At 45.8% G+C, this 20,354-nt stretch overlaps 1 protein-coding gene and 1 long non-coding RNA gene across 2 annotated transcripts; both read left to right on the forward strand.

Annotated features, from left to right (window-relative positions):
* The first annotated feature begins 830 nt into the window (after positions 1 to 830).
* Positions 831 to 1,774, forward strand: LOC121626762. The gene is made up of 3 exons (XR_006007970.1): positions 831 to 910; positions 1,268 to 1,356; positions 1,584 to 1,774. It is a non-coding gene; the product is annotated as an uncharacterized LOC121626762 (long non-coding RNA).
* Positions 1,775 to 2,224: 450 nt separating this feature from the next.
* Positions 2,225 to 10,854, forward strand: LOC121626985. The gene is made up of 13 exons (XM_041965743.1): positions 2,225 to 2,318; positions 3,479 to 3,611; positions 6,724 to 6,964; positions 7,190 to 7,346; positions 7,509 to 7,599; positions 7,966 to 8,028; positions 8,318 to 8,520; positions 8,895 to 9,026; positions 9,404 to 9,591; positions 9,856 to 10,007; positions 10,121 to 10,357; positions 10,496 to 10,658; positions 10,849 to 10,854. Exons 1-13 carry the CDS (start codon positions 2,225 to 2,227, stop codon positions 10,852 to 10,854), a joined length of 1,860 nt encoding a protein of 619 aa, XP_041821677.1.
* Positions 10,855 to 20,354: the final 9,500 nt, after the last annotated feature.

Raw genomic sequence — 20,354 nt, forward strand, 5'->3', positions numbered from 1 at the left:
ACCTCCAGAGGGTAAGACAACCTGCACCCTCCTCGTCTGTCTCTTCTTCTCTCCACTGATATTCACATCTGAACACATCTTAGTTCACATCAACACGTCACTATTGAGAGTGTGAGTTAAAAACGGCTTCTGGAGTAAAACAAAGTGTGTTTTGTGCCAGACTGATAGTCAGTCACTGTGTCGGCAGTTATTACAGCGTTATTACAGAAAATCTAGGAAGTCGTGCAGGTGAGCGCGGCGCAGACAACCGAGGAGAACGTCAGTATTACGGTCACAACTTGATCTCAGATACATTTAGATCATATGAGGTCATTTTTTGTGCTTCTCCATTCAACAAGTCTGAGTAAGAGCTTATTCTCATCATTGATATGAATTATTTGTTGCTGCTAAACTGGAGAAATATTTGGATAAAAGGGTTTTTAAAGGTGATTTGAAGACTTCAATGAGCTTTATTGTTGGACTTTGGGAAACCTTTTCACAGTTTTCTCACATTTTATAAACCAAACAATGAATTGAGAAATAAAGTTGCAGATTAATGGATGATGAAAAAATAGTAATTTTCAGCCTGGAGAATGAGCTCAGATGTGACGTCAGTGTTCTGCTGTGAAAAAAATGTCTTGCACAGCGACTGAATACTGCAACATTTAGACCAATCACAGACATGCAGGGTTTGTACGGTCATGGAAAAACCTGGAGAAGTCATGGAAGTGTCATGGAAATCCACATTTGTACAGTATGAATCCTGCTCATGGACTTTATTTCCTGTTTGTCAGGAAAAGACTTGAACTTTGAATGTGGCTGTGACTTTCTGTCCAACTGTGTGTCTTCCAGCTCTCTGCCAGCTGATTGGCCTCCTCCAACATGCTCCGCCCTCTGCTCCTCCTGTCTGCTCTCATTGGGCTGCTGCCTGGTAAGCACACACGCCCGAGGCAGCCATGTTGAAACTCCACCCACAAGACGAGTTGAGGGACTTCAGTAGAAGCAACATAATAAATTAGCAAACAGTCTGAGGACAAAGAGCAGAAAGACTTGAAGTCAGTCAGAAACTTTAAGTGCTGATAATCTGCCAAATATGGAGAGATGTTCCTGACACCTCTTTGTTTCTAAGAAGAAGTGGGACCTCATGATGTGATATGAAAAGTTTTGATTGACTGATAAACAAACTCTGTTTTATTCCTTCATGAAGTCAACATTTGAATCCTTCCCTGTTGTCCAACCAGCTCACAGACTCTAGTTCTGACGTCTCACGTGTCTCCATCGTCTTCAGGTGCTGAGCAGCAGTATGTTGGTTCTGCAACATTAAACATCTCCTCTTGTCCCATCACATATTATGGAGAGCAGTTCACAACGCTGTATGTAAGTAGGAAGGAGCCTGATGCTTGAGAATATCTGTCTTTGTCCATCTAGTGTCTCATTAATGTCCAGTGCAGTGACACTGAATGTCTGAACATCAACTGATGTAACATCCAGAAGAGTGAGAGCTCTGACTGAAACCTCCACAACTCACTGAGTGAAGTGAAGTTGGCCAGAGCTCTTTGTAGAAAAGTTCTTTTGTGAATTCACTCGTTGTGTCTTTTTAACAGGTGACTGCCACGAATGAAGTATTCACAGCCTGTTTCGACAGCATTGGTGTGGACTGTATTACTGGGCCTCCAGTCGATAATCAGACATATTTCTACAATTTACTGTTTGAGAATGGAACAGAATTCAATGATAATTTGCCATCTATTTCCAGCCCACTGCTCTGCTCAGTGGAGTTGAATGGGTTTTTGGGTGGACTTATTGTGAGTGTTGTTCACTGTCATGACTCAATAAATAGAAATTTAACTGTTTAAACACTCAAAAGAACAAATTATCAAGAACTTTTCTGAAATCTCTTGGAGTAAATTTCCTAATACTGACAGTAACTCCTCTGTTGGCTCTTTACAGTTTTCTCTGAAAATAAGCAGCCTTGGCTCACAAGCAGCTGTGAAACTAGAAGCAGAAGACCCGGGTCCACATGTGAGTATGAAGTGTCAAATGAAAGGAAAAACCAACATAAAGTGTCTTTGTGAGCTGTTGCCATTGATTTTACAAGTCTCTGGAACTCTACAGGAGGGATGAACACCATTCTTCCAAAAGATATTCCCTCATTTGGTGTTTAGATCGTTGACTGTGAAGGCCACGGCACATGATTCACATCATTTTCATGCTCATCAGAACATTCAGTGAGTCCTCGTACCCGATGGATGGAGGCAGTGTCATCCTGGAAGAGACCACTCCCATCAGGATAGAAATGTTTCATCATTCTCAGTCGTCTGAGGAGGAGATGATCTTCTGTTTTTCCTGACAGATAAAAAACACAAACGCACGAGCGTCACGTTCATTAAATGTTCCCAGCCTGTTGAAACAGCGGTCAGTTGAGCTCCTGCCATCAGCCCCCCGACAATGAACCCTCTTTCAAAGTCACTTAGATCCTTTTGCCGTCTTGATTCAAAATCAGAGTCAGCGAGACTGAACATGATTGGATGTTCATTGTTTGATTGCACCATGCAGTGAACCTGTGCAGAAGCATCTGCATTCATTATGTTTCTCCACTCGTTAATTCAGGTTTTCTTTTTAATTTGTCACCTGTTGTGTGTGTGTGTGTGTGTGTGTGAGTGTGTGTGAAGTGAATTCCATGTTCAAGCTGATGTGTGTAGGATTTGAACATTTCTGACTCCTAGTGGCGATATCAAGAAAGACACTTGGAGAAACCAATGCACACTGCTCCCCCATCACCCCTCACCCTCCCAAAGTGACCCAGTGATACTGACACCAAAGGATTGAAGGCAGCACATAGACTGCACCAGAGTTCAGCAGGATTGTTTCATTTCTCCACCAAAATGTATGATACCAGAATCATTTCAAGATGCTGGAATCACATCAAAGCTCCACACAGCGTCATGCAACCATGTGATCGCAACACCCCCAGTTTGAGTCCAGTCCAGGACCTTTGTTGCATAGCGACCCTCCCTCTTTTCTACTGTTGGCTATCTAAATAAAGACAAACATCAAACGACAAATACTTGAAGAAATCTGGACACAGTTACTTTTTACCATCAGTTGAACAAAAATAAGGCAACACGTCATGTTTAGTTGAACAAGCGGACAAGACAGAGTCATTTTTCTACTGAGTTTAGTTTCTTTTAATCATGTCTGAAATCATGATCTCTGCTCTGTGATCCTAACATTGGTTGTGTTTGTTGCTGTCTAGGAGTTTAAATTTGTGGCCAAGGCTGATTCTGTAGATTCAGTGAATTTGACAAACACAGGCCCGATCTACAAAGACATCAGCGCATGCAGATCAGGTTGGGAAATCCACTGGATCCATAAATCTACATAAATCTACCCTTCAAAACTGAACTGTAGTATTAATATGTTGCTGTCTCTTGTTATTGGACAGTTTGTAAACTATAAAGTGAACTTTGACATTTGAACCTGATTCTTCACTTCACAGGTGTTTTGTATTACTATGATGATGAGATCAGTTCTGACCCAGAGAACTGCTCCAGTGTCTACTGTGATCGTGTGGCAACCATTCAGTCCAAAGACATATGTGGCCCTCTGGGCCATTGTCATGGCAACAACACGTAAGTATGTGTGCTTCATGTTGACGAGAAGGAGCTGTGATGATACAGGAACTTGATGAGGAATCTTTATTCAGGGACGCGTCACTGAGAGCAACAGATTTGACTGCAGGAAGCTTTTAATGTGAAGCAGCAGCAGCAGGAAATGTTGGGTTTGCATCAGCAGGAACTCAACGCAGCTCAAATGCAGCTCTGATAGGAGCAAAGATAGATAGATAGATAGATACTTTATTTATCCCAAGCTGGGAAATTGCAGTGCAGCAGCAGCATTACACACAGTGAAATAAGTGAGAAATTGTGAAATAAGACTATAAAGAGCAAACTATACAGAATAAAATATCAAAATAGCGAGCAGTAAAAATTATATAAAAAATGTATATACAGGGGGCAGCCGTGGCCTAGAGGTTGGAGAAGCAGCTTGTGACCGGAGTGTCGCCGGCTCGATTCCCCCCACCGGACTGGCAGAGAAACTTGGGTGTGGTGGAGTATCCCCTCCCCCTCCATTAGCCGGTTGATGTGCCCTTGAGCAAGGCACTTAACCCCCCAATATGCTCCCCGGGCAAGTAATAAGAAGTATTGTATTTTTTTTTTTTTAGTTGTTATTGCACAGTGTAATGGCATGTGGCAGGAAAGATTTCCTGTATCTGTCCCTTCGACAGCGGAGCTGTAGCAGCCTGTGGGAGAAGGTGCTCCGCTGTCTGTCCACTGTGTGATGGAGAGGGTGCTGATCATTGTCCATGATGGATAGCAGTTTATTCAGCGTTCTCCTCTCCACCACAGTCTGAAAAGACTCAAGTCTGAGTCCGAGTACAGAGCCGGCCTTCTTGATGATCTTATCAAGTCTGTTGGTGTCGCTGGCTCTGATGCTGCTGCCCCAACAAACAACAGCAAAGAAGATGGCGCTGGCAACCACGCTAGCCATTTGGGACAGTGTGGGTGGCAGGGGGCGTCTGAGAGGTGGCAGGAGGTGAGCTAAAACTGTTAAAAAACTGGTTCAACTGGTTTGCTCTGTCCAGGCTCCCTGACGTCTGCCTGTCCTTCCCCTTCATCCCTGTGATGTGCTTCATTCCCGTCCACACATCTCTCACACTGTTCTGTTGGAGTTTGGCTTCCAGCTTCCTCCTGTAGTTGTCCTTGCATGTCCTCAGCATGTCTCGGAGTCTGTGCTGCAGTCTCCTCTGCTCCTCTCTGTCTCCAGACCTGAAAGCCCTCTTCTTCTCATTCAGAAGTGCCTTCAGGTCGCTGGTGATCCAGGGCTTGTTGTTGGAGAAGCAGCATACGTCCCGTGTGGCTCACAGAGTACATCTCAGTCTGTTGACTCAAAGCAGTCCTGCAGTGCTTCAGTGGCATCATTTGTCCACTTCCTTACTGTCCTGGTCTGCTTGGGTTGTCTTTTCACCAGGGGGACATACCTTGGAGTCATTTTGACCCAGTTGTGGTCTGACCTGCCAAGGGGGAGGGCAGTGGCGTCATATGCGTCAATGGCGTTGGCATAAAGAAGATCCAGGGTTTTATTGTCTCTGGTGGGGCAGTCGATGTACTGATGAAAGTTATTTAAGGTGTTGTTCAGTGAAGCATGATTAAAATCACCTGTAATAACCATGAATGAGTCCAGGTGTTTAGTCAGTAGTTTAGCTGATGACGTCACAGGCTACCGCTGCATCAGCTGACGGGGGGGTGTAAACAGCGATAACAATGGTGGACGTGATCTCCCTCGGTAAATAATACGGGTGCATTCCCACAGCCAGCAGTTCAATGTCGGGGGTGCAGAGACGTTCCTTCACGCTAACATGTCCGGGGTTGCACCACCTCTCACTGACATAAAGTGCAAGTCCGCCACCCTTTTTCTTCAGACTTTTGGAAAAGTCTCTGTCTCCCCGTACCAAACTGTATCCTGGGACCTCAACGCTGCTGTCTGGGATGTGCGAGTGCAGCCATGTTTCACTGAAGCAAAATAAGCTACACTCACGGTATTCCCTCTGGGTCTTCACCAGCGCTGCCAGCTCGTCCGTTTTATTTCCCAAAGACCTCACATTTCCCGTTATAATCGCCGGGACCGCTGGTTTGTGCCTTTTTTCCCTCCTTTTCGCTCCAGACCTGCAGCCCCGGCTTCTCCTCCGTAACTCCTGCGGGACCGCAGGTCTGTCTCCGGGCAGCAGCACGGGTCTATACAGCGCAATCAGCTGTTCGCGCCTGTAAACAATGCTGCCACCGCTGCTGTCGGCAAAGTTCCCAGTTACAAAAAGTAGGGAAAGTAGAAGAAAAACGCGGAGAAGGGCAGCAAAGTTAAGTCCAGCCATTGTCACAACTCTAACGAGCAGGTTGTGAATGATCAGGAAAACAGAAAAAAAAGAACGAACGGACAAATAAACGAAACTTAAAAAACACGACGGGTTGCTGCAGGCTGCCACCTGGGACCGCGCCAAAGCAAATGTCAGATGAGATGAGAGAACAGTGAGGCTGATATCTGTGAGATAAAAGAAGAGCAGAAACATCTTTGTATTGTGTCTCAGAGAGATCTACTGAAGTTAGCATGCTAACTATCTCGCCTGGGTCCATCCCAACTCGTAGTACCACTGTGTACCTCTAGAGGACTTAGTCCCACAGTAAAGCTCAGGCCTCTGGAGGTGGGCGCTGACTGATGCCTGACCCCCCTCTCGCTCCTGATTCGTACGTACTGCAAGATGAGATTTTGAGTCGATGGAGGAGACACGAAAAGTTGGCCCCATTCAGTCCTGCTACCAATAAGGAGACAACAGTGTGTGTCAGCGCAGGTTTGAACACAGCACAGTTTTCATCATCAATCAGATGGCAGTGCAGTGTGATCCTGGAGAAAGTTCCAGAACAACAGGGAGACATTTCCCTGGAAGACTGAACCAAATGTTGATTTTACTGCTGAGTCCTTCAAGTGACTGCTGTTGGCTGACATGTGAGCCAGACCTGAAAACATTACTATATCAAATATTCAGGAGATAAATGCCTCAATTATGACATGAACATGAACAGAAGACTTCACTCCTGTAGTTTGTTTGTTTGAGGGCCCCCTGGTGGCCGCGGCCCTCAGCAGCAGCTGCTGATGGTGTTTGTTGTTTCTGTCCCTCTCCGCCTCCATCAGCTGCATGTTTGACCCCATCTGCACTGTGACCGGCCCCGCTGTCATTGACTTTAACGACCAACTGAAGACTGTGGAGGATCGGTGTGGGTACACCCTGCTGACAGGTTCATCAATCCAAAACCTCACTGTGGTGGCGAACTTCCAGGAACGTCGTCGTAGAGATGTGAGCTTTTTGGACAGCGTGACACTGCGGCTGCAGGGGCAGGATGATGTTCACCTGGAACAAGGCGGGATAGTTAAGGTAAGCTACCTACAGCCACAGTCTGGTGTCAGTGTGGACTGTGATCCCAAATCCTCGTCACATCCTCTGCTGAGTCAGCTCTCATCTTTCTTCTCAGTCACATTAGAAGCAGTTGTTTGAATTCTGGTGAACTCAGTGGTTGTTGCAGTGAAAACAGTCTGTTTGTGTGTGTTTGTGATGTTTGAAGCTGTGTTTCCTCCACTTTGTCTCTCTGCTGTGATGCAGGAGGGGAACACAACACTGACCATCAACGGCTCGACTGATCTGGGAAACGGTGTGGAGGTCTTTGTGGACCAAACTGGAGTCACAGTCACCGTGTTGCACCCCGAGTCCACCACTTCTGTCTTCTTTGACGGGAACACTGCACAGATCATCTTCACAGGTACAGAAACTGAAATCCTACCACTCACCACACAGGATAAGACTAGTAATTGTGGTGCTCAGCCCTCATCTGGGGCATCAGGACTAAACTCAGCTGTCCTTTAGTGAGCTGCTGTTCACCCAGTATGAACGTTGATACTGATCTAACCCACATCCTGTCCAGGACCTGCTGGACAAGATCCAGACCTGGGGGGATTGTGTGCCAACTCCACGTCTGTGAGTGATGAGAGACTTCCTGAGGACATTGGCAGCAGGTGAGACCTCAATCACAACCCACTGAATGCTGTTGATCACAGGGTTCAATGTACTTTGTAGTCTCATATTGAAATTCAGTTCCTGAACACATCTTAACTTGTCTGGACTCTTAATATTTTGGTTGACTCTGTATGTTGTGATTTCTTGGTTGTCTCACAACAATGAGCATTTCCAGGACTTGACTTTGAAATGATCTGGACGCCTCTTGAAAAAGAAGAAAGGTTCTTCTGCCTTTTGACTTGTGGACTGAAACAAAGACACAAAGCTAATGTGTATCTATAACACTCAGAAAGTGTGTTTGTGTTTATCTGAATAAGTCAGAGCAGGGGAACAGTCCTCACCTTGTGTTGTGTGTCGCCCTCTAGCTGTGAGGTGCAGTACAATGACACTGCTGACAGTTCCATCAACTGCACCATGATGACTGAACGGTGAGCAGAAGAAACATCTCTCTGTATTCTACTTCCATCTGTGTGCTGAATGACATGTTCCATCACATGTTGAATGACATGTGATGTGAGGAGGGATGGGAGATAAACACACCTGAACTCATTTGGGGAACAGAGTTAATCACATTTTGTGTGAACAGAAATCTGTGTGACATGAAGCTTCAACAGCTGTCCCGTGTTTAGGTTTATTCCCAGTTATAGAACGTAACACAGCGCTGACTGGACTTCATCCTTCTGTCTCCCTTTCTGTCTCTTCACATCTGTGGAACAGCTGTAACCTCCTGTTGGAGGAGCCCTTCACCGCCTGTCACAACCACACCGACCCAGAGTCCTACATAAACGCCTGCATCGACACTTTGTGCAAATACCCTGCGGTGGACGGTCTGAACTGTCAGTTCCTGGAGGCCTACGCCAGCGACTGCAGCCTGCTCAGCGACGACATACTGGACAGCTGGAGGTCAACGGTCGGCTGCTGTAAGACTTCTCTCACTTCAGTTCAATTGAGTGAAGCTTTATCAACGAGTCGCTTTGAATGACAGAATTCACATTTAAACAAATGGGAACTTGTTCTACTTTCATTCAAACTGAAATACTGAAAGACAACAAATGTCTGACAGGAAAAAGTCTTTCTCTGTAATTTTTTGAGTGAAACTTTCAGTTTTCACAGCAGTTTGTGGAGAATTGATTAAATTGGCGTTGCAGTCATTGTGTGTTTGTGACAGAATCAATCAGTCATCTGCATTAAAAACAGCCAGTGTCTGTACTGAACACTGTTTCTTTAGTGCCATTTTATTATTTCACTTTGTACCATTATAGTTTACATGTGTGTCTCTCTGTGTCTCTCTCAGCCCCCCCTCAGTCCTTCTGTCAGGGAAGGATCTGCAGCGATCATGAGTTCTGTGCTGAGACCATCAGTGGTGGAATCGGCTGCTTCTGTCGGGCCATTTTTGCCTTCCCGTACAGATCGAATGACGCTTTGGGTACGTCAGCTGTGACACAACAACACGACTGACTTGTGCAGAGTCCTGATCCTCAGAGGCTGCAGGGTTTTCTCACAGGGAGAGTTGTTTCACACAGATTGTGGAGCTGCTGATAACTGACCTTCAGCACTCAGTTTGACTGAATGTTTGTCATCAGGAGCACAGACGAACCAAACGACCATAAAAACTGGTCGTTTGGTTCCCTCCTTTATTTCTGCCTGTAGAGCAGCTCTGAATGAAAGAAAAGACAAATGTCAGCAAAGCAGGACTGAATGGTTTGACTTGTTGTGTCCCACATGGTGTAAATGTCTGTACAGTCTGTCCTCTCTCTCATGGTCATGTTCCTGTTTCCCTCGTCTGTCCTGCTGGACGTTCAGGTCACCCGACGGTCTGCGAGGAGAACTCAGCCTCAGTTACTCTGGTCGGGTGTCTCCTGGAGGAGAAAGGCATCGACTATACGATGTTACACCTCAATGACCCCACCTGCACGGGTCAGATAGATGAGCTGGACCACATGGTGACCTTCAGCTTCAACAGCAGCAACACCTGTGGGACGGAGGTCATGGTGGGTTCTCCACCACGTCTTTACTCTCAACAAGCAGCCAAATCTCTTCCAGCACTCTGCTGAGCCTCTCCTGCTCTCCTCTGGTTTGGGATCTTTCTGTGGTTTGGTTTCAGCTGTGACCTCCTTGGTTTCTAGAGATGTTGGTCATCTATGAAGCTGATTCTCACCAGTCAACACCTAACAAATGTCACACTGCACAGCTGAATGTAAAGAGTTGTGATGAATTTGTGCCGTAACAACATTTGAATCTCTGTGACCCTGCAGGCCAACAACAGCCAACTGATCTACATGAACAGCATCGTAGGCAACAACAGCGTCTCTGACAACATCACTCGCCAGGACCAAGTCTACATCGACTTCTCCTGCGTCTTCACTCAGCCAGATGTCAACACTGTGACCTTCAGAATCAAAGACAGGTGAGTGGAGGCTGTTAACTTTGTGTTGTGAAGCTTGTTGTGAAGAGGTTTGTGAGTATAAGACAGCTGAGCTGTGTGTGTGTGTGTGTGTGTGTGTGTGTGTGTGTCTGCAGCTCTGTGATTGAGAAGATCACATCTGGAACTTGGAATTACACTCTGACCATGAAGGCCTACACCGACGCCGGACGCACACAAGCTGTGGACTCCAACACTGAAGTCCAGCTGAACCAGCTGATCTGGGTGCAGCTGGAGACTGACGGGCTGGATGACGGTTTGGTCGCCCTGGTGACCGACTCCTGCTGGGCAGCCGACCAGGCTGAGAGTCTGAGATACAACCTGATTGTAGACGGGTGAGACTCACAGAGGTGGTCGTTGCTCGCTGCTGTTCCAAATGAATCAGAAGCAGGGACTCGTTCATAAATGTGCTTTTTGATTCCTGAAAACAAAGTGTGCTCTGATGTGATGTGTGTTTTCCTGTTTGTCAACAGCTGTGCGAACCCCGATGATCAGACGGTGAATGTGATGGGAAACGGAGAGGGAACGTCCAACTACTTCTCCTTCAACATGTTCCAGTTCTCTAGGAGCTCTTCTGAGGTCTCCATGCACTGCAAAGTCAACCTGTGTGCCAGCCTGAACCAGACCTGCACCCCGGTACGCCCTCCAAACACACCACACACACACATGAAACAAGCTGCTCATCACTGAAAACAGGCCCTAGCCCCCACGAGTTCTTCTGAAAAGCAGTTAGAACAGCAGTTTACAGATGTGTCAGACTGCTGCGGAGCTTCCATCACCTCCACCAAAGACTTTCTGTTTGCTCTTTGTTTGTTCACTCTTCTAGTCCTGAACTGTTTGACATGAGCTGCATCACTCTTGAACAAGGCACCGGGGGTGGATGAGATCCGCCCTGAGTACCTCAAGTTTCTGGATGTTGTGGGGCTGTCTTGGCTTACATGCCTCTGCAACATTGCGTGGCAGTTGGGGACAGTGCCCCTGGACCGGCAGACCGGGGTGGTGGTTCCTCTATTTAAGAAGGGGGATCGGAGGGTGTGCTCCAACTATAGGGGGATCACACTCCTCAGCCTCCCTGGTAGCGTCTATTCCAGGGTACTGGAGAGGAGAATTCGGCCGATAGTCGAACCTCGGATTCAGGAGGAACAATGCGGTTTTCATCCTGGTCGTGGAACACTGGACCAGCTCAACACCCTCCGCAGGGTGCTCGAGGGTTCATGAGAGTTTGCCCAACCAGTCCACATGTGTTTTGTGGATTTGGAGAAGGCATTCGACCGTGTCCCTCGTGGCATTCTGTGGGAGGTGCTTCGGGAGTATGGAGTCCGGGGCCCTCTACTACGGGCCGTCCGGTCTCTGTATGACTGGAGCAGGAGCTTGGTTCACATTGCCGGCAGTAAGTCAGACTTGTTCCTAGTGCATGTTGGACTCCGGCAGGGCTGCCCTTTGTCACCGGTTCTGTTCATTATTTTTATGGACAGAATTTCTTGGTGCAGCTAAGGGCCGGAGGGAGTCTGGTTTGGGGACCACAGGATCTCATCTCTGCTTTTTGCGGATGATGTTGTCCTGTTGGCTTCTTCGAACCAGGACCTCCAGCATGTGTTGGGGCGGTTTGCAGCCGAGTGCAAAGCGGCTGGGATGAGAATCAGCACCTCCAAGTCCGAGGCCATGGTTCTCGACCGGAAAAGGGTGGCTTGCCTCCTCCAGGTTGGAGGAGAGATCCTGCCTCAAGTGGAGGAGTTTAAGTATCTTGGGGTCTTGTTCACAAGTGAGGGAAGGATGGAACGTGAGATTGACAGGCGGATCTGTGTGGCAGCTGCAGTGATGCGGTCGTTGTACCGGTCCGTCGTGGTGAAGAAGGAGCTGAGCCGAAAGGCAAAGCTCTCTATTTACCGGTCAATCTACGTTCCTACCCTCACCTATGGTCATGAACTTTGGGTCATGACCGAAAGAACAAGATCTCAGATACAAGCGGCTGAAATGAGTTTCCTCCGCAGGGTGGCGGGGCGCTCCCTTAGAGATAGGGTGAGGAGCTCTGTCACTCGGGGGGAGCTCAGAGTACAGCCGCTGCTCCTCCACGTCAAGAGGAGCCAGCTGTGGTGGCTCGGGCATCTTTACCGGATGCCTCCTGGACACCTTCCTGGGAGGGTGTTCCGGGCATGTCCCACCGGGAAGAGACCCCGGGGAAGACCCAGGACACGCTGGAGGGACTATGTCACTCGGCTGGCCTGGGAACGCCTCGGGGTCCTCCCGGAAGAGCTGGAGGAAGTGTCTGGGGAGAGGGAAGTCTGGGCATCCCTGCTTAGACTGCTGCCCCCGCGACCCGGCCCCGGATAAGCGGAAATCAATGGATGGATGGATGGCACTCTTGAACACTCTGTGCAGCTGAAACAACATTTAGATCATCCAGAAACATTTGATGGCATTTTGCCTCCAGGTGGCGATGCAGCAACATGGTTTGGTCCTTGTCCAAAGACCAAATATTCCCAGACGAGATTTGGTTAATCTCCAGAAATCAGAATGGTGGCCTTTCACTGTGTGTATTTTATGTTCCATCAGATTTCTATATATTTTCTCTTATTGCAATCAGAAATGTAAAGGCAGGACAAAGGAAGACTTTGTGCTCATTGTTTGAGTTCTTATTCAACATGTAAACTATCAAACTGAAGAATCCAGAAGGTGAGATGTTGTCGATCACCAGCAACAGTCCAGCATGAAGGGATCAGTGTTGGTCCTCTTCAACCTGCACTTTATCTCTCTCTGTCTTTCACTTCCAGGATTGTAGCGGAGGTCTTCGGAAACGCAGATCTGCTGGGTCCAAATATTTAGATGAAGCTCCGACCTTCATCTCCATGACCTGGACTAATTAAGTAAGACAACTCTGCTACTGACTGGTGACATCAGAGTATATATACTATATCAGTACGTGAGTGATTCTTATAGTATCTGTTGTCAACAGCTGCTTTAGACTGTGGAAATAGTTTCTCTGCTGATCAGTTCTTGAAACCCTGCAGCCATCTGAAGGTAGCAGGACACACGTGTTGATAAATCTGCAGCCAGAGTGCTGTGCCAACACTTCAGTGCCAAAGCCCGTCCTCAGTCAAAAAACAGCCACATCGGTCGTCTGTGCATGTAGGCTATAACAAAACTGTTGACCTTTGTGACCTGAAATCAGTACCAGCCTGCTTTAGGATCACCACAGTGATACACATCAAACTGGTAGTCTGAGCTCATTAATAAGTGGAAGAAGAAGGAAGAACCATGACATGAGTGATATCTGATGATCTGATGTTGAAAGTAACACGTGAGTCTGACAGGGAGGTTTTTCTGCTCAGGTTTCACACTCATCACAAACAACAGAGTGAAGAGAGTTCAAAAGTCAAACATGTTGGTTTCAGTCAGGATGCAGGTTTGCAGAAATAACATCACTCACAGTTTGGTCTGGTTGTCTTCTCAGGTTGTTTCCACGGTAACTCTGACCGACAGGCTATCGACCTTCACCTTGATTCCTGAGTTTTACGTCGTCCTAATCCAGAGCCTGATTGTGTGAATGCTTTTGTTTTCGAACGACGTGTCCTGAAAGATTAGCTCACAAGCCATGCTAGCTCACACAGTAATAAAGAGACACTTCTGCCCCTCTTTCAGCTGAGATTGGGTTGGTTCAGTCCAGATTACCCTCAGATGGCAGAAATGATTTCACTGACTGGATCCTTTAAAAGTGAGTCTTCCATCAGAGCATAGCATGTTAGCGTGACTCATTTCTCAATAACAAACCTGAGCTAATCTTTGATGGAGCGTCTCTGAGCAGAATGTGTTGCTGTGCCTTCCTCACTGGTTTCCACACTGCAAACACAGCACCTTTTTATTTCCTGAAATATGAAACACTATAAAAACATTATCAAAAACTATATGGTGAAGGAAAGTGTGTGTTGGGAAGCTTGGGATTAACAATATATGTATCAACATGTTATTCGTTCTGTGGTGGGTCAACACTCCTATCAATAACAATAATCAGATGTTATTTGGAACAACTAATGATCATGAATGATTAAGTGTTGTCTGCATATTAGAGTGTGTGACATGGAGTGGACAACACTGTATAACTTTAAAATCCTTATAAATCCTGATATTTACCTTTTCATTCTTTTCTGGAGACAGCAGTTTCTGTCAGCTTGTGCCTGTAACATGATATCAGCTCATCACATCAGTTCAGTTTGATCCATGGTTGAAGCTTTGCCACAACGAGGTTTAGAAGTTCACTCTGAGGAAAACAATGAATTCAGTGCAAATGCAGCATCAACATGTTGATGACTTACAGATTCCAGGTCAGTCAGAACTGATCTGTGTAGCCTCACTGCACTGACAATCTAAACACAAGACTGGATCCTGCTGTCACGCTCAAAGACACTGACAAGTTTTCTAATACAAGCTTAAATTCAGGACAGCAACGAAAACGAAATATGAAATGTTTTTAATAATGTCGTAATTTTAGCGACATCACTTGTAAACAAACTTTTTGAATCATAAAAACAAAATGGTTTGTTTTACAACTCAACATGATGTGATTTAACTAGCCAATAAATTATCCAGAAATGTGGCCTTCATGTAGCTGAGATACGAGTTATGCTGTTTCATTTGTTTTATGTTACTATTATTGTTCATTATTAAGCAACAAAAAAATAAATAAAATGAGTTTGTGGGAAAACGATGAGTTGGGTTCATTCTTCTGAAACTTGAGGCCACTTCTTGGTGAAATTGTCACAGCCTCTCACGTTCACTTGTCATAACTTATTGTGAATTTGTTGTTGTTTAAGTTAATGTTGAAGATGTTGTAAAAAGGTGTAATGTAAAAAGTTGGCATCATACACTCCTACAAAACACTTGAAATTAGTATGTTTCATACAGTATGTATCATGAAAACGTTTCTGCAGTCGGTGTCAAAGGGACTTTGAAAAGAGCTAAAAATCTGCTCATGCACTGATAAGAATTTACATTGTGTCCATTTAATGAAAGCCAAATTATCCAAAATATTTCTCAAATGAGATCTGACTTGCAACAGACTGACCGATTCACACGCTCTGATCTGCAGAACTTCAAATCTCTGAGTGATGCTTCCAACACATGTGTGGCATGAGCGAGGGAACTGCAGGAGAATTTGTCTTACTATCGTCGACAACGCCACCTAGGGTAGGCCTAGGACCCTGCACAAGGCAGACACAGGTTCGTTTTACCACCTTCAAATACGGGGCAGAGACAGTACTTTTAAACATTAAAGTACAGATTTTATTTAATACAATTCTTTTAAAATTCAGTTTCAATAAATGAATAATATAATATGAATATGATGAATGATGCAAACAACAAAGAAATCTCAAACCAGAAATACACACAACATGCAAAGAATATAAACACAAAATTCACATTAGCAAATCACCAGTTATTTACAGTTAAAATTTACAATATGTACATAAACACTGCTACTAACATAAAGGGACCTACAGTTCTTGTGCAGCACCAGTCAAGTAAAGAGAAACTGAGTTTTACCAGAAATCCGGAACCCAAGACTGAACTGGGAGGAGGGACATCCAGAATGGACCAACCCAACACTTGCCAGTGCAATCCAGAACACCGCAATCCAGAACAACGGAGGTGGGAGGAGTTGTGCCAGCTGTAGCCGGCACTTTCAAAGGTGTGGGCCAAACGAAGTCCCCAGGAGACGCAGGAGATGCAGCTTAACCCTGCAAGCAGAAGAAGCACCGGTCTCCAGACCCCCACGGAGGCGTACTCTCAGCCTCCGAATAAACATGTGTGTTACCACGTATACAAAACCACCACACTACACAAAGAAGAAAGCATTAGACTGGCTGGGTACAGCCCAATGGGTCAAAGAGAGAGACATGCCACTTACCCGAACATCAAATGCCACTGGACCACGCAAACGGCGGCCTTTACGCACCGCGGAGACACTGTAAGAAGGGAGCGCATACATAAGTGCCAAATACGCGCCGCACAAAACCATGGAAGGAGGCAACGCGTACATACCCACAGAGCAGCGCGAGGTTCCCAACCACAGCTGTAATTTGCTACAGCTGACCAGGTGTCCAAACACGCCACCAGTACACTAAAACAAAGTGGCGTTAAGTGCCAAGTAATCGCAAGGATGGTGCGTAAAAGCAAAACAAAACTCACCCACGGAGAGCGGAGTGCTATTTACGCGGAGTGAATCCAACGCAGCTGGACGCACCAAACGCCGCCACAGGCACAACTCCCACAAACCCATGAAAAAGCAGCAAGGATCCACGCACAGGAGAGGCAAAAAAGGATCTGAGCCACTTCAGACCTGGGTTTAAATCCCCTCGGTCCTGCCCCGCAATCAGCGCGAGAGCCAGGTGTGCACACAGGTGCGCTCCAAGAAACAGGTGGGGGAGGGCACACGCTCTCCACACTGCCACACATGGATTGAACCAAATCCTGTTTTAGTGTAAAACCAGATCTGCTGCCTGGTCTGTCAATATTTATAGTTCATGACCTTGATATGCTTGTTAACCTGTTGTCTTAATTCAGTGGAGAACACTCAACCCCCTCCTATTTTAGATGTGTTGTTGTGACCCTCCAGAGACTGTACTATGTCAGTAGTATAAAAAATACCTGATGCAGAAATGTGTCCTCTGTGAATCTGATGGTGCAGTTTGGTATTTTTAATGGATTATATTTTACTGATTCCAGTCACGAGAGGTGAGTAAAACCAGTGCAGGCCAGTTTTGAGCCTTTGTGTTTAAATTTCCGTAACATAACTTGTACATAGGTATCTTTTCGATTTGAAATTTGCAGCAGAGGTAGAGAACATTTGAAAAAAACAAAAAACAAAATAAAAAGTAGACTATATATATATATATATATATATATCTGTGAATATTCTCATTCATCTAGGTCATTGTAAGCTTTAGGGCATTCAATCGTTCGCAACTGGACCTCGTCACAAACTGACGAGGTCCAGTTGTGAACGATTGAATGCCCTAAAGCCTAGATTATATATATGTACATATCATACAAGCAAAATGACATTTGACTATTTTAAAGAAAAATAAAATATGTAGAAAAAATATATAAAAAATATGTAAAAAGTGTGTATTGCCCCAGTAGCTGTGGAAAAAAAACAATGTAAACTGCCTTCAGATTAAAAATAATAAATAGTAATACTACTACTGCACAGAAGAATAAAATATATAAAACAGTAAATGCTACGTAAACATTGCACAAAATGTAAAAGGAAATATGTAATATTGCACAAAATGTATGAATATGAGCGTAATTTGTCAAACAACATCAACACAGTCTTATGTTAAATGATGCTGGAGTTGAATAATCTGACAGCTGTTGGTATAAAGGACCTGCGGTAGCGTTCCTTCTTACACACTGGATGCAGCAGTCTGTCACTAAAGGAGCTGCTGATGGCCCCCACTGTGTCATGCAGGGGGTGGGAGGGGTTGTCCAGCTTTGCTTAGCTTTGCTAACAACATCCTCTCACCTACATCCTTAGTGGTGTCCAGAGGGCAGTCCAGGACAGAGCTCTCCTAACCAGTTTATTAAGTCTCTTTCTGTCCCTCTCAGAGCTTCCACAGCCCCAGCAGACCACTGCGTTAAAGATTGCAGATGCAACCACAGAGTCTTAGAAAGTCCTCAGTAATGTCACACACACTCCAAAGGACCTCAGTCTTCTCAGGAGATGAAGACAACTTTGGCCCTTCCTGTACAGGGCATCAGTGTTCGTGGACCAGGTATTTGTACTCTTCCACAATGTCAATGTCAAAACCCTGGATGCACACCAGTGTAGTCTGTGGTGCTTTCCTGCGGAAGTCTATCACCATCTCCTTGGTCTTGCCAACATTGATGTGCAGGTGGTTTTGTCCACACCAGTCGACAAAGTTAGCGATGACTTCCCTGTGTTCCAAATAGTTCCCCTGCGATACACCTCCAAGAATGGCTGTATCGCCTGAGAAATTCTGGAGGCGGCAGCTGGATGTGTAATGTCTAAGGTTCGATGTGTGGAGGGTGAAGAGGAAAGGGGAGAGCACATAGTACCCTGCGGAGCCCCAGTGCTGCAAACTACCACATCCGACACATAGTCACAAAGACTCACATACTGCGGTCTGTTGGTGAGGTAGTCGATGGTCCATGTAGCCAGGTGACAGTCTACTCCATCACTTTCAAGCTTCCCCCTCAGCAGTGATGGCTGGAACGTGTTGAAAGCACTGGAGAAGTCAAAAAACATAATCCTCACTGTGCTACCAGTGCTCTCTAGGTGGAAAAGAGAGTGATGGAGCAGGTGGATGACAGCGTCTTCCACACGAATGCCTGGTCGGTATGCGAACTGTAGGGGGTCCAGCACACTGCCCACCAGGTGACGAAGATGGTTGAGTATAATCCTCTCCAGTGTCTTCATCAGGTGGGAAGTTAAGGCTACAGGCCTGAAGTGGTTGGACTTCCTGGCATGCACAGTTGTTGGCACTGGAACCACACAGGAAGTTTTCCACAGGGCAGGAACTCTCTCTAGGCTGAGGCTCAGGTTGAAGATGTGCTGAACAGCCCCACAGAGCCGATCTGCACCATCCCTGAGCAGTCTGGAGCTGATGCCATCAGGACCAGTAGCTTTCTTCATCTTCATCCTCTTGAGCTCCTTCCTCACCTGATCAGCTGTTATGTAGAGGCTGGGTGGGGGACCGGGGGTGGCTCCTGTTGGGTGAGGAGGGGTGCTGGGTTCGAAGTCTGTGATGTGGATTGGAGGGGGGTGAAGACGTAGCTGCTGGGATGCACTGGGGGGAAGGGAGGGGATGCTGGGAGGTAACGCCGTCTGGTCTGGACTCTGGTGGATGGGGGAGGGAACGCTGGGTAGAATCAAACCCGTTAAAGAACAGGTTCAGCTCATCTGCCAATTCCCGGTCTCCAGATTCTGGGCCCCTGCCGTCGTCACTGCTGTGCCTTTCCTGATCTCTATTTTCAGCTCCCTCTGCACCCTCTTCAACTCAGTTCTGTCCCCAGGCTTAAAAACCCTTTTCTTCTGATTCAGTAGGGTTTTCAGTTCAGGGGACACCCAGGGTTTGTTATTTGGGAAACACCGTACTTTCCTGGTTGGCACAGTGTTGTCCACACAGAAGTTAATGTTGTCCGAGATGCATGTTGTCAAAATGTCAATGTCCTCCCTGTGAGGACTGCACAACACGTCCCAGTCAGTGGTGTCGAAACAGTCCCTCAGTACCATAGTGGACTCCTCTGACCATGTCTTCACATACCTGTTGTGTGCGCGTGGCCTCACGTCTCAGTAAACTGCACGGTCAAAGTCTGCAACATCGTCTCTGTGAATGTTGACATATTTGGAGGTGCTTTAAGAAAGATATTATGATAATAATATTCATACGTTTTGTATTAATTCAGGATGTGACATCAAATATTGAAGATCTTTAAATGCAGTTGATGAAAAAACACATTTGAGACCCACTTCAGCCTCCATTGATGAAATATTTTTAGATATTCGTCTGCAGAAGACTGTGTTTCCCAGTTGCAGGTGATAATTTGAACCTCTTGGTCATAAACCACGTGAGAAAACCACAGAGTGAAACAAAGGGCCCCTCAGCTGCTTTAATTCAATCGTCTATGGTTGAGGTTGGAGAGGTTGTGAGGTTTTGTGAGTTGCTATGAGATGGAAACTTTTAAAAAATCCATTTAACATGAAAACACTGAACAGTTTAAACTGATCTCCAGCTGTATGATATGTATCTTCTGCAGCATTTATTCTTTTCTCACATTTCACTGCCGTTTTACTTTGTGTTTCATCGTTAAAAAGGAGTATTTAACAACCTGAACACACAGCACCAAATGATAAAAGCTAAATGAAAATTCCAAACGTAATTATTAAATTATTTGACTGCTTTGCAAGAAATCAGTCAAATCCAACAGTACATTCTGAATACTGTGTATTACAGATGAGTAATTATTTCCTAACCAGGGCCAGACGAGTCCAGGTCCCAAACTACATCTACCAGACCAGAGTGTCGCCTATTCTTCAGTCTGCCACAGGTAAGACTGAGGCTGATCCAGAATCTCTTTCCTCTAATATTACAGTGTATGGACTCACACTCAATCAAGTTACAACAGCAAGACTAGCTTTGCATTCCTACGCATAACACGTTGCCTGATACTCGTTTAACCATTTTCAGTTTAGTGGGACGATTCAAAGGCAACATAACACTTATTGTGCCACTGTCACAGCTGAGAAAATGAACAAGCATCCACGAAAACAATGACTTCACTTAAATCTACTCAAAAACAGACAGTTGGATG

Source organism: Chelmon rostratus, chromosome 23 (assembly GCF_017976325.1).
Source record: "Chelmon rostratus isolate fCheRos1 chromosome 23, fCheRos1.pri, whole genome shotgun sequence".
Lineage (NCBI taxonomy): Eukaryota > Metazoa > Chordata > Actinopteri > Chaetodontiformes > Chaetodontidae > Chelmon > Chelmon rostratus.

Excerpts from the sequence above, each read along its gene's own strand:
- LOC121626985 (XM_041965743.1), top strand. The coding sequence starts at position 2,225 with ATGGATGGAGGCAGTGTCATCCTGGAAGAGACCACTCCCATCAGGATA. Across the intron at positions 8,521-8,894 it reads GAGGTCAACGGTCGGCTGCT|CCCCCCCTCAGTCCTTCTGT; the intron begins GTAAGACTTCTC and ends TGTCTCTCTCAG. Across the intron at positions 9,592-9,855 it reads CCTGTGGGACGGAGGTCATG|GCCAACAACAGCCAACTGAT; the intron begins GTGGGTTCTCCA and ends GTGACCCTGCAG.